We start from the raw sequence: 14,594 nt of genomic DNA, 5'->3' as shown, positions 1-14,594 counted from the left end.
AAATTACTTTTTAAAAATCCAAAAAAGATAAATAAATAAATAAATAAATAAATAAAAAGAAAGATACAATTAAGGAGCTCTTATGATTGATTTTTTTTTTTTTAGGTAAAACTTATGATTGATTTTTGAAACAATGGCACACCTCAAAAAGTTACTTCGATGTGTCATATGAATTTAACCAATATACCTATGGAGTGAAATGTAAGAAGAAGAAAATGAGAGTTGTGTACTTGCTAATTTTCATATGCAAAACAAGATAGTATTGGGTGTGCCCCGCCCGGCACACCCTGCATCCGGCTAAGTTGTAACTACATAAGTGGCTAAGTTGTAACTACATAAGTCGGATGAGCACTGTGCACAGTGTGCCAAGCGCACCCAATATCATTAACACAACAGACTGGTCTTTTCAAACCAATGTGTGGATTTGGTGTGGAAAACATGTATCTATTCCCTGTTTGGTGGATTAATAGGATCAAAAACCTCGAGGACCTAAACGTTGTCCCTTATTTTAGGACAACTATGCTGATTTCTTTGTGTTAGGTCGAGCAAAACAATATTACTTTCCGCTTCTCTCTCCCATTTTATCATCTTCCGAAACTTTCCATAACATGATTTTCATAAAAGCAAAAAAACGTACTCTTAAAAGATGCACATATTAAGTCTTTATTTGGTAGGTGAATTTAGTGAGAAAGAGAGTTTAATGAAAAACAGGAAAAACTAAAAGAAAGTGAAAGAAAGCAAACCTATTGATTTCATGTCATTTCACTCTTTTCAGTTCCTCTCCGTTCTTGATATCTTGCTAACGATCATCGCGCCTATGACATGACAGGGAAAATGAAAATTAATGTACATACAAACTCATGACAAATACTTTGACATTGAATGCTACATAATTCATTACAAGTTGGTGAAGAAGAAAAGAGGGACATGAGCAAAGCTCTCCACCTGTAAAAATATGTCATTCATTGCTGTGATGAACACTCTATGGAGGCACCTTTTAACACAATTTCAACTTCCATTCTCCGGTAGCAGAATCAACACAAAAGTAAACCGATCTCGAAATGCATCATGTTCAATTCTTCCTAGAGAAGAATACAGTATTCAGTGCCTATATACTACTACAATGAAAACTGTTGAAAATCCCTTGCAATATCATTCCTCCACACAATTTTTCTAGTGTACTTTTTCATACCTTTCAATCAGCTGTTTATTTCCGCCGCCTCCCAACTTTGCTTCCCGCACCACAGAGAAAAATAAATAAATAAATAAATAATCAAAATAAGAAAAAATAAAACTTTTCTATAAGATACTTGGATCGGAGATGAAAGAAAGAAAAAAAAAAAAAAAAAGGTTAGGATTTGCATTCCAATCATTTTATGGGACCGTACAACTTCAACCAGTGACAAGTAAATTATGTGAACTTGTAACCAAAAGCTACACTGTAGGGTATTTCCTCACCTTTCAACATGAAAGGCTGAGGGTTCAAGCTATAGACATAGTGGCTGCGTTATTTACCAGAGGATGAAAAAAAAAAAAAAACGTCAAATTGTACAAACTGTGGATATTATCTAGACGACCCCGAAGTTCTGATTTCAGTTCCATCTTCATCCTCATCATTATAACTACCACTACCACGTGCTAAAGCTGGTTGTTTTAGTCTCTGAAATATTTCATCAAGGGATTCAGATGAGGAAACACGAGAAATAAGATTGGCTTCTTCCACTCGATGTAAAGGAACAAATTTTTTTGCACCCATGTTTGTCTTGAAGCTTTGCAATCCCGACTTCATTGATGCCCACGTTGAGGCTAAACGAGAGGTTGACGCTCCTGCCATGCTATCAGACTGGGAGTTGCCTGCATCAAGCAAAGAGACCTTAGCGGAGGCAATGTTGTCCTCTGGCTTTCTGTTGGATGCTTGTCGGCTCTGTCCCCTTATGGCAGCATACTTGTTGCTGATGGCTTCTTTACTGCCACTATATCTCCGAACCTCATCTTTCAAAGGTTTTGATGAACTTCCCTTCAGATCCTCCATTAAAGTGGCTGCTGCCTTCATTTCAACAGCAGCCCCGTCCTGAAAATTTAACTTCAAAGGTTAGAACCAAGCTGTGCCCCAAGTTTTCAGGCTGAATGGAATGAAAAGAATAGACAAGACAACCATAATCACGGTCTAAAAGACTAACTTTAACACTAATAAATAGAACTTCTAGGTGATCGTTCATCATTGGGGAATTACATCTTTTAGTAGATTAAATTTCGAAGCATATTGATCCAGATATTTCCATGTGTAATAATGTTAAGATGAAAAGGGAGAAATAAATTTTATCCTTTAAGAGATGGTCACGTACAGTGATGTCGCCTCCAGACTCTATGTCCATGATCATATTGTTGAAATTCCTCGCCAATGGGATTACATGTTCACCAGCTTTGCGCCCTTCTCCAAGCCAAGTTCGTTCTGAATAGACAGGGACAAGAAATAAAATACTAGCAGATAGGTAATGTTACATAAATCAATTGATTGCCCGCCAAGTTGTTTGGGCAAGAGGATTCAACAAATCAAAATGTACTTCTAAGCATTTCAAACAGGGTCACAAAGATGTGGGTCCCTTGTTTAATATTGAGAGAGAGTCCAGACACAAAATATTGTAGTAAATATGTAATAGACAAAATTGCAAACCTTTTTGCAAGATAATTAATCCTGATGGATCAAAACCATCCATATCATCTGCTGCCTCAGTTTGGACTCTAAATATCTTCCAGTTCCCAAAATAATTAATAACCCGGTTGAAGAAATTGCTCACAACCAATAAAGTGTAGATCACCATAATAAGTGGATAAATTTTGTTAAATCCATTTCCAAAGAAAGGAACAGCTTGATCGATGTTCCCCATTCGCTGCAATCATAATGCCACATCAAAATAAAATATCTTTGAGGAAGAGAAGTTAATGAAAGCTTCGACACATCTGCTACTTGAGAACTCAATACAGCCTAAACCCAATGCATAAAACACACATGCATGAAATTTCAGTTAGTAAAAATTCAATTAAAAACTAGAACGGTGCCAAACAAAAAATGATATAGGATGGTTTAAATTGGAATCAGGAAACTTGGACAATAATTGTGTTAAATGGGGTTCCTATCCTTTTTATCCCCAAACCATTGAAACACCAGCTGCTCCTATTTTCAAAACTTAACCACACTTACTCCCCTCCCGTTGTATACCACCAAGTAGTTTGGAAAAGGCTCTGTCGGGTTGAGTTGCTTTAATGGATAACAAAGAACAAGATCCCAATCTAAATATATTTAGTACATAAAATTCTCCTACCACTTCAAAGGAGAAAGACTAGCACTGGATATTGTTGAAGTAATCTAATTTTTCCTTTCCCAAACAAGTTCATCAATGAATATTTTGGTTCACTGTGAAAGCACCCGGAAGCCCAATATCCATGTGAACAATGATATATCATGTAGAAATTACCAAAACAAAATAAAATAATATATGTGTGCGCAATTATTTTACATGCTTTCTTGCATAAAATTGAATGTGGCAGGCCATTTATCTTGCAGATTTCAGTTTCTGCTAGAGGAATAAATGGGCAGTTTAAAAAAAAAAACCAACCACCAAAGCACGTGATGGAAGAGCTCACCTTCTCAAAGATAGTTTTTTCATCAAGACGAATGAGATTGAGAAAATTGTATGAAATTGGAGGTGCATACCGAGCAACCATCCTGCAGAGATATTTGGATCGAATACAACTATAAGCTTCTTTTTGAAGATAATATGTAAGATATAATACAATAACCTAATTTATGCCAATAAAGCTATGAGCACATGAGAAAACTTACGAGCAAATCATAAGCAAGTTGACGGAGCTTGTTTGTCTTGGTGTTAATGAGTAAAACGTCAGCATCCCAACTTTGAACAACGAATAGTACGTGCAAATGCACATGTACATCAGAGGAACAAAAGCAAAGGCCTGTGGGAAGACTGAACTAATTAATTTACAATTCAAAAATTGAGAGAAAGACAGACAGACAGACATATACAGCCTAGGTGGTATGACCAACCTCCCCTCCCTATAGGGTAAGTGAGGGGTTCTGGAGGCAAAAGTGTGTGGGTGTGCATGAATTGTTTACCTAACCAAAATAGAAAGAAAAAAAACAAAAAAAAAAAAAGGGTAGCCCATTGAACTTCCTTAGACTCCAAGTAGACCAAAGAAAAAAACAGCTATATGGTTGTATTCAAGATTCCAAATAAGCAAATGATCGTACAAAGAAAAGAGTCTACACTAAAAAAGAGAGTTACAGAAATCATGTAACAAGAGGACAAATTAAAGTGAAACAAATTAGATCACATACTGAATGGGACAAATTGATGACAATTTCGTTAAATTAAACAGAGAGAACTTTGTTCGACCCCCGAAATCTCACAAAGGAATCAGGTATTGTATGAAATTGGGTTATCAGGAATGTAAATTGGTTGGGAACAACTAACAAGCTTCTTGTAATGGGTCACCTCTTGATTTATCCTAACAATAAACATAACCGCAACCACATTTGGAAAAATTCAATCCGTCAAAACATGCTCAGACAAATTATGTCATGGATTTGGTTGAGTATGTATGAAATGAGAAGGAAGGTGAGAGTTGAAGTGTGGCTTACAGTTACCCTGTTCGTAGAGCTAGTTTGGAGGGAAAAAAATAGGTAGAGGAAATCCTTTCTTTGTCTTTACTCCCACTCTGATGAGCAAATTATACGAGGTTAACCAACTTATTCTAATGGGCTCATCACTCTTCAACCTTTGTGGATCCTTGGCTAACATTATTTAAGTCCAATTGTGAAACCTAGTGATCATAACTACCAATTTATGTGAAAGTTGAGTTCTTTATAAGGTCACTATATACCTCTCAGGTAACAATGCAAGAATACTAGATGAGTCCCTAGCATGACTTACCTGAGACAACACATTGTCAGCTGGGGTTCATTTGGTGAGATTAGAGTACAAAATATTGCATGTTAGACATCTTCATGCAAATTAGAAAAAGAAATGTATCCACTCATAAACAAGGACATGCACAAGACACAAAAATTCATTCAATAAAGTATTTCTAAGGGACTTGAACTTTTGAATCTAAAATGTAAATTTCTTTCTTCTTTTTTTTCCTAGTTGAAATTCTCTCCTCTCTTCTCTCTCTCTAGACTTAAGGGTTGACCACACAAGCTAACTCCTAAGCCGAAGAGGCCATTGGATAACCAATAATCTAAAATGTAAATTTAGTGTGAGGTATATTGAATCACAAAGCTTATAGAACCATTGCCCCTAAAGGCAAGACGTCCACATGATTCAAATTTAAGTAAAGAATTTCACATACTACCTGCACAAGCACCTCTTCCTGTCCGACAGATTTTATGAGAATTGAAAAAAGAGATAAATCAACTCCACTAGGCAATATAGTTGCCTCTGCTAAAAGAATTGCAGCTGACATGCAAGCAAGAATGATAGCCAAGAGTTTATTGAGTTGCTTCCTAAGGACACATCGCCAGGTTAATTCTGCAAGAAACCACAAAATCTCCAATTAGAATATAAAATATTAAAAGAGAGTAAATCTTGAGTGAATAGCGAAGCCCAAATATATAAAATAATGAACAAATGCTCAAGGCAAGCTCGACCTATGTGATTCTGTCAAAAAAATTGGCTCATCTATCTCCCATTGTTTTTTGCAGATGATTTATTTCTGATATTAAAGGCCTATGTGAAGAATGCTACAAATCTAAACTTACTCCTTGAAGAATTTGGTACTATCTCAGGTCTGAAGGTAAATCATACAAAAAAGTGTGGTATTTTTCTCCAGGTCAATCAAAAGGAAGGGAAGCATTTTGAGGGTTTTAAAATTCAAGGAGGCGTTTTTCCCCTGAAATATTTGGGTCTTCCTCTTGTGGATGGAAGGTTGAAAAAATCTCACTGCTCTCCTCTTCTTGATAAGGTAAACTCAAAGCTATCTGCATGGAGTTCTTTCAATTTATCCATGGGCTGGAAGAGTTGAACTCATCAAATCTTATTACCATTATTGGGCTGCTGTCTTTTCAATCCCCATTGGAGTTCAAGATGAGATTGAAAGAAGGGTTAGGAATTTTTTATGGGGTGGTAGTCCAGAAAAGAAAAAACATCCTCTTCTGGCTTGGGATAAGATTATTTTACCAAAAAAGGAGGGAGGTCTAGGCATCAGAAGCTTCAGGAGCATTGATCACACTTGTGCATGTATGTTGACTTGGCATTTTCTTCTGCCTAAGGAAGATCTTTGGGTTTTAGGGTTCAGGGATAAATACGTTAAAAATTCTCATTTTTGGTCAACGAATGCTAAGGCACGTGATTCTGTTATTTGAAAGGCCATCCTTAACAATAGGGATTTCCTATTCAACAATTGAATTTTTCTATAGGAAATGGAAATGATTTCAGTTTATACTATGATCCTTGGTATAATGGTTCCACTCTTCAGAGACAATATGGTATGAGAAGACTTTTGCCTGCAGGATATATAACTACAATGCTCCACTTTCTATTCTTTATACTTCAGCTGGTTGGACAGTTCCTGAAAACTGGCCTGCAGAGATTGGTCTCTTTCTACAACAGCTTGCAGGACTCAAATTCTGAAGATTCGATCAAATGGAAACATGGTGTTCTCTCATTCAAATCTGTCTGGAATGTCTGTAGGGAACAGGGTGAAAATGTCCAATGGTGCAGTCTCCTATGGAATCATAACAGACCTAGAGTTGCAGTTCAAGCTGTTCTCCTCCTTCATAACTCTTTCCCTTCTTATTTTAACCTCGGAAAGAGAGGCTTCATTGGTCCAGCAGTTTGTCATAGTTGTTATACAGATGTTGACTTTTGGGATCACTTGTTTTGGTGCTTCCCTTTTGCTAAGAAGGTATGGCTGTGGTTTTCCGATCTTTGTCACTGGGACGATTTGTTAAGAGTTGATGCACTTCATTGATGTGCTGGATTGGTTTATTGGTCACTCACGAGGACAGTCATTGAAAAGTAAGCTTATAAGGTGCTGGTACACTGCAATTCTGTGGTGCATTTGGGCTGAGAGGAATAAAAGATGTCATGGTGGTACTGTCTTATCCTCTCACCAGTCGGCTATGGAGGCTTGCTTTGAAGGTCTGACCGCTACTGGTCAGACCATTTCAGACACTGGGACCATATTTTGAGATCTAGTTTCTTTTCTATTTTCAGAGTATGGCCTTTATGTTTCATGCTTTGGTACCTCAGTTACTTTGTAATTTTCTTTTTATTCCTTCTTGTGGTTTGGGGTATGCACTAAACTGTAGTTTCTCAATTTTTTTTTTTTTTTTTTTTTCTTTTTCCTGGTTGGTACTCACACACACTGCCTCCACTGAGGTTCGAACCCCTGACCTCCCTTTGGGAAGTAGGGGCCTTGTACCGCTAGGCCACAGGCCTGTTGGTTTCTCATTTTCATGTGATCCTTGAAGTAGATCACTCTCTCTATGTAGTATATTGTTCCATATATAAAATTTTCCACATTCAGGGAAAAAAAAAAAAATTTACTCCAGCAAGCCCATTAATTATTAAAACTTCTAATTAATTGAAGCTATAGAGCTGTATCATTTATTTTGCAGGTAGCACACTCACAACCTGCACTGAAACAATGCTTTACCCAATAACAGAAATAAGGAGGAAAAGGAAACTGAATCAAGAAACATGTGCGTCAACATAAATCAGCCCAATAATACATTGTACTTTAATGAGAGATGAAACTTATTAAGGAAATTCAAACAAATAGATATGTTATTGAATCTGATAATTACCCATCCTATCAAAAAGAGGCCCTAATTTTCCATTTCGATCAGGTCGGAGGCTTGAAATAAATTTCCTGCAAGGGTAGTATCAAAAAGTTTAAAGCCAATTGCAGAATAGCCAAGAAAATATAAGATAAAATTATCATAGCATGAACATCCAGATAAAGATCATTTGGGCTCAATAATGATGTATGATACAAGTATCAAGTAGTGCAGGGAGCATCTAAGCATAAGCTTTCAGTTCATGAGAGGGTTAGTAGCTAAACAATGACAAACAAAGCCTTTTTTCCCAACTACTTGAGGACAGCTACCTGACTTTCATTCCACTCTATCTAAGGCCATAGCCTCGGTCAAACTACATGTTATTGTATCTTTCCTTACTTTGTTATCCCTCCACCTCTCTCTCCTTTTGCATTACCCTCAACGTGGACCATGTCACTCTTCCACAAACGAATCTCTATATAGGACCAATAAAACCAGGGAGAGAAATAAATAAATAAAATCAACCAAAGAAGAGAGTTCATCCCAGATTCATTGTACAAAATTGGAATCACACACTACCAAGTTTGCAGACAGAGTAAGGGAGATTGCTAAGGACCACCCAATTCGAGGAATTTCTCTAGTTCTGTTCTAAAAAGTCAAACGTTTAAAGAGAGAGCAAAATCATTCTACCATCACCATAACAACTGAACAGCAAACAAATACTGCAGAATCAAGAGGGGGGACTACCATACCAGAACATAACCAATAAAAGATTCTACCTTAAAACAATGCAAATTCCAAATATGATCATACTAAAGCGCTGTCCAGAAATGGCAAAAGTTGACTTGGGAAACATTAGTTTTAGGAAAATTATACTGACCTCCCTCAAGTTAGGTGAAATTGCAGAGACCTCCCGTGTATTCAAAAATAAAACTGACCTCCCTTGTCAGAAACGTGCACTTCAATGGTGTTAACGTTTGCTTGATTTTACTAAAATACTCTCAGTTAAGATTTCAAACATTCAGCCATCTCTCTCTCTCTCTCTCTCTCTCTATCTCTCAACAATTCTACTAGTACCAAATCAAGTAGTCCGAAACTTTGTCTGCCAGAATTAGTTACTCCCTCAAGAATTAGGGTTCTGTTCAATTGAATATTTTTAAATCAATGGAAGAGAAAGGCGCCAAGAAAAACCCTAATGGAGGGCCAAAGGCACTTGGAAGAAACAATAAGAGTGGCGTTTCAGATACTCTCTTCCACAAACGACAAGCTCTGGAACCCAACCTTGTGGCAGGTCTACAACTACTTAGTACTTACTAATTCAACTGATATCAAGGTTTGCAATCACAGTGTAACAGAATCGAGCCCGTATCGGGGTTACGTAATGGAATCGGTTATCGCAGCCGTGAGATTTTATTATCTCGCATATAGGGTACGAAATGCACCAATACGCATGTTTTTACAAAAATAATCCGATAAAGATAAATTTTTCGTGAATTTTAGTAATTTTTATTGAATTTTTTAAGACCATTTAACACAAGTAATAACCTATTCATAATTTTAAGTTGTGTTCCTAATTATGTTTTTAGTAAATTAATGAACAATAATAAATTTAATCATTAATAAATGAAGATTCATACCGTGTGTTGATTGTCCCAATTTAAAAATAAAAAAAATTATTGGATTTTAGTGATTTTATTGAATTTTTTAAGAACATGTAACACGTGGTAATGATTTGTTTACAAAATTTAAGTCATAATCTAATTCATTTTACAAAATTAATAAATAAAACTAAACTTAATTATGAGATAAATGGAATTCATATCAACGTTTGAATTTTAAAAAATAATAATTAAATAAAGATATAGTAATTTTTTTACATATAAAATAAATGTGTTTACTTTATATTTGATTTTTAACTTAAGTTCAACTCTCGTTATTGTTCTTGCAAGTGTCAAGCTAATTATAAATATTACTGTAACTCTTATGCACCTTTTTTTTTTTTTTTTTTTTTATTGATAAGTAAAATGTATAAAAAGCACTCAAAAGGGGAGCGTTTTCCAAGGACTACACAAGGCCAAAAAGGCCTCTAAACTTTCAAGGAGTCCAAAAAATCTACAATCTCCTCTAAATATCTATAATTTCTCCCTATAACCCAACAAAAAATAGTAGTAATAATAGAGAACTTAAGCATGGAGATAGGAGTCTCCTTTCCTTCAAAGGATCTCTTGTTTTTATTCGAGCCAAAGACACCACCAGACACACAATGGCGTAACCCTTCAAACATCCCGGACTTGGGCTCCCACTATGTAACCTCTCCAACCCTCAATCAACCCTTTAGAGGACCTTGCCATAACCCATTGAACACCAAACAAACCAAGCATCAAATCCCAGCATTCCCTAGCCATGGTGCAATGCAAGAGAAGGTGATCCACCGTCTCCTCATCTCTTTGACATATGTAGCAACAATTGACCACAACCTGATTCATTTTCCTCAAATTATCCTGAGTCAAAATCTTCCCTAAAACAGATGTCCAAGCAAAGAAAGCCACCTTTAAGAGGGCTTTGGAGCACTAAACAGCCTTCCACAGGAAAGGAACCCTGAGTCCCTCCATGAAACATCTATAGAAGGACCAAACATCAAAGTGGCCCTTAGAAGCAGGGACCCACAACCATCCATCGAAATCTCCACTCATGATCTCCTGGCAATAAAGTAACTCCAAAACACCAACGGCGTCCTCGATCTCCCAATCCTGAAAATGCCTCATGAAAGGAACATCCCAAGACAATCTTCCGCTATCAAGTCGATAACAGTCAACCACCATGGCTTGCTTATCCGTGGCAATCCTGAAAAGCCGAGGGAAAGAGAGAGCAAGCAAGCGGTCACCACACCAAACGTCCTCCCAAAAATTGATCTTCCTACCATCCCTGAGCCGAAATTTGATGTGTTTAAAAAAAGCATCCCATCATTTCCGAATGAATTTCCAAACACCAACTCCCCCTGAAGTACGCACCTTAAGGGAACTACAAACTCCTCTCCCCTCCCCAAATCTACTCGCAATCACCCTCCTCCAAAGCCTATATCTCTGCACTCCAAATCTCCAAAGCCACTTCCCGAGGAGAGCCTTATTGAAAGGCACCAATCTTTTGATTCCCAAGCCTCCGACACGAATCGGACAACTAACCTTCTCCCGGTGAAGCAGATAGAACTTGAACTCCTCCCCCAATCCCACTCAAAGAAAATTTTGCTACAGCCTCTCAATCCTATCAGCCACGGAATAAGGAATATGGAACAACGAGAGGAAGTGAGTAGGAAGACTTGAAAGTGTACTCTACAATAAGGTGATCCTTCCTCCCTTAGAATGATATTGTTTTTTCCATCCCGCCAACCTCTTCTCGAACCTCTCCACCACAGGGTCCCAGCTTCCCACCCTCCTCAAGGACAACCCAAGGGGTAAACCCAAATAAGAGATAGGAAACGAACCAATGCTACACCCAAGAGCCCTTGCTAAAATAGCGATCTCAGGAACTTTCCCAACCGGCACCAAAACACTCTTTCCCACGTTCACTTTCAAACCAGAGACAATTTGGAACCAAATCAGAACACATCTCAAATATCTTATGCACGTGTTAATGATTTGTTTACGAATTTTAAGTCATAATCTAATTCATTTTACAAAATAAATAAATAAAACTAAACTTAATTATGAGATATATAGAATTCATATCATATATAATACGTTTGAATTTAAAAAATATATATATATATAGATAATAATAGTTAAATAAATATATACTATTTTTTTTACATATAAAATAAATGTGTTTACCTTATATTTGATTTTTCTCTTAAGTCCAACTCTTGTAATTGTTCTTGCAAGTGTTGAGCTAATTATATATATTAATGTAGCTCTTATGATAACAAAAGGTGAGTAGGTGATGTTTGGCCCAGTGACAGAAATGGAAACAATTCTCAAAAATGTATTAACTAATTAAATATTTTAGTAGTCAATGTAATAACAAAAAAGGCATCTGGCTTAGTGGTGGCAGTGGTTACAGTCACAACTTTGAGCCAGGTTTGACTCTCCTAAGCGCAATCTATTTTGTCAAAAACACCAAGAATGTTTGTTGTTTGATAGGAGTGGGCTGGTTTGCGCTTAGCCCGTTACTTACAAAACGGACGGTTCATTAGAAAATCGCGTGAATCCGTACACCATCCGGTAAACGGGTTTGTGACGGAACCGTAGGCTCCAAAAACCATTCCGAATTGGCCGGTACGCGCCGCACCAGCCTGTTCGGTGAACCATGACTAAGATACTTAGTAATATAAAATCCATTATTAATTTAAGGGATAATTACACTTACTTCCCCCGTAGATTGCCTAAATAACAAGGACCTCCCCTATGGTTTTAAATATAACACTAACCTCCCCTATTAACCAAAGGTGTTAAATAACTATTATACCTATCGTACTTCTATTATTTTATAATGTAAAATATTTGTTTCTTTATGGACAAAATAACCAATTCAAGCTTTCTAAGAGAATTCTAGGGCTTTACATAAATATTGAGCATGACATCAACATACAACAATGTCAGATTTTTTGACGAGGGAGGTCTGTGTTACTTAGACCTGAACCAGAGAGGAGGTCAGTGTTATATTTGAAACTAAATGGGTGGTCCCTGTTATTTAGGCAATCTACAGGGGAGGTTAGTGTATTTATCCCTTAATTTATTATCCAACTAGATTTCTAAATTCCTCCACACAAACAACACCAGCTCATAATATAATGAAAAGAAGGAAAAAAAAAACATCTCGAAGAGAAAAACATGCAAGCAGCCTTTCTTTTAACACCACCTACACAATCTCTCAAACAAATCTAACCTCTAAAAATAGATTCCTTGTACAAAAATAAATAAATAAATAAATTCAATATCCAGGAAATAAAAGAATACAGGATCAAAATTTTCCTCTTCACACAAAACAACACTTGCTCGTAATATAATAGAAACAACACCTCGAAGAGAAAAACGCGTGAGCGGCCTTTCTTTTCACACCGCCGATATAATCTCTCAAACACTTCTAACCTCCTAAATATGGATTCCTTGTACAAAAAAGGGAAAGAAGTTCAGTATCCATGAAATAAAAGAATACTAGATTGGAAAACGTAATAATAAAAGAAAGAGGAGCTTTTTAAATAATTATTTGGGGATGCCACGGTGCAAGACAATCCAAGTTGAATTCCCTCACTTGATCAGTCTATTACTGAAAGCATCAATAGTAACTAAGCCGATTTGAGTATTCAGTTATTCGAGCTTAGCTCGTCAAAGTCGGTAAGGTGTTTGGGCTCAATTTGTGTTCATACGAGGTTAGCCTAGGCATGATCGGGCTGGGGCGAGACTCGGCGATGTACAGGCAAGCTCAAGCTCAGCTTCAAAACGTTGACACCTCTCAAACTTCAATCTATGCATATACACAACATGTTCATATAATATATACATATATATATATATAGAATATGCATACAAATCTACCTACCTTTCACAAGTGCAGAAAGTCGACGTCAAAGCTATTTTCAACCATCTCAAACACCTCCATCGCAATCTCAATATAATCATCTCAAAGGATTCAGATCAAAGAGAATAAAATATAAATAAATAAATAATCGAAGATAGGGAAATAATGAGAGAGAGAGAGAGAGATGATCTTGAGATGAGAGCTAGGGAGGAGAGAGCACTTAAGAGAGCTGGGGGGCAGGAGGCGAGGCGGTGGATTGCAAAGTGGTAACAAGAGGGGCATTCTCTCGTCTAGGGTTAGGGTTGCAAAGTTATGGTCTCTTTTCTTATTTTTTGGGGGTAAGTACATGGGCCTTAATGTGGATGATTTAGGGGGTTTGAAGTAACCATATATGTTCTAAAGGCATTGGTTGAGCTTAACCTACCTTGGTTTTATATACTATATAATGGGCTTAAGAAACATGAACTAAAAATTATACAGGCCTTAACAAGCTTGGAGCCTACGGAATCGAGCTCGGCATTTTTCAGGCTCGGCAAACGAGCCTAAAAAATGTGTTCAAGCTCGATACAAATACAAGTCAAGCTTTTAATGAGCCGAGCCCAAACTGTTCATGAACAATGTTGTTCATTTGCAGCCTTAATCACCTACATTGAGCAATGGACATCACATGTTTCACGCCTCCAAAGGCGTAAGTGGTGATGCTTCAACATATTCAATGCACCTCTTCAAGATAGGTGGTGGAGTTCTAGATGAGGCTCGTCTCTATCATGAATCGTACGTTGCCTCTCTCTATTCCAATCACTAATGCCTCTCTTCATTCTAGTGAGTCTACTACAGCGGACTTCACCAATTTGCCAAACATACAAAACTCACAGAACTAGCTTAAATCTTCTTCTTATTGCAAAGAGACAACTGAAGAAGGTACTATTGTTATAGCAAATATAGTTTACAACAAAGACAGAGAGGTGGCAATCAGGTTTGACTATTCAGGATGAGGCAAAAACGAAGAAAGAAAATTTAGGGTAATAAAGTCGTTTAATATTAATTAGTGAGGGCAAAAATGTCTTTGCATTCTATTTAAGACCAATATTGGAATTTAAAATTTTTCATCCCCTGAGTTTCTGTTGTTGACAGGCATTGACCGTTAATGGAAGGGGAAAATTGTTACCAATATTTGTTTTCAGGAGGCCAGTGTATTTTTTTAATTCATAAGGAAGGTCTTTGTGACCAAATTTACCCAACTTCATGACCTGGATTCCAATCATCCAACCTAAAGTGA

At 36.9% G+C, this 14,594-nt stretch overlaps 1 protein-coding gene across 1 annotated transcript in view; it reads right to left on the bottom strand.

The window, feature by feature from the left end:
* Positions 1-1,277: 1,277 nt before the first annotated feature.
* LOC132287008 (uncharacterized) overlaps positions 1,278-14,594 on the bottom strand; it is a 30,461-nt gene continuing 17,144 nt past the window's right edge. Inside the window, exons 8-14 of the mRNA XM_059789466.1 lie at positions 7,829-7,893; positions 5,374-5,549; positions 3,845-3,975; positions 3,646-3,727; positions 2,675-2,891; positions 2,346-2,452; positions 1,278-2,071 (exon numbers count right to left, since the gene is read on the bottom strand). Coding sequence (XP_059645449.1) covers positions 1,565-2,071; positions 2,346-2,452; positions 2,675-2,891; positions 3,646-3,727; positions 3,845-3,975; positions 5,374-5,549; positions 7,829-7,893 — 1,285 coding nt within the window. The 3' untranslated portion in view covers positions 1,278-1,564. The remainder of the gene's footprint in view (positions 2,072-2,345; positions 2,453-2,674; positions 2,892-3,645; positions 3,728-3,844; positions 3,976-5,373; positions 5,550-7,828; positions 7,894-14,594) is intronic.

The sequence above is a fragment of the Cornus florida genome, unplaced genomic scaffold (assembly GCF_030987335.1).
Source record: "Cornus florida cultivar Cherokee Brave unplaced genomic scaffold, ASM3098733v1 CherokeeBrave_3.0.0_Hap2_Chr11, whole genome shotgun sequence".
Taxonomy (NCBI): Eukaryota; Viridiplantae; Streptophyta; class Magnoliopsida; order Cornales; family Cornaceae; genus Cornus; species Cornus florida.
Note: the sequence above shows the minus strand (reverse complement) of the source record. Positions and strands in the feature narration are given on the sequence as shown.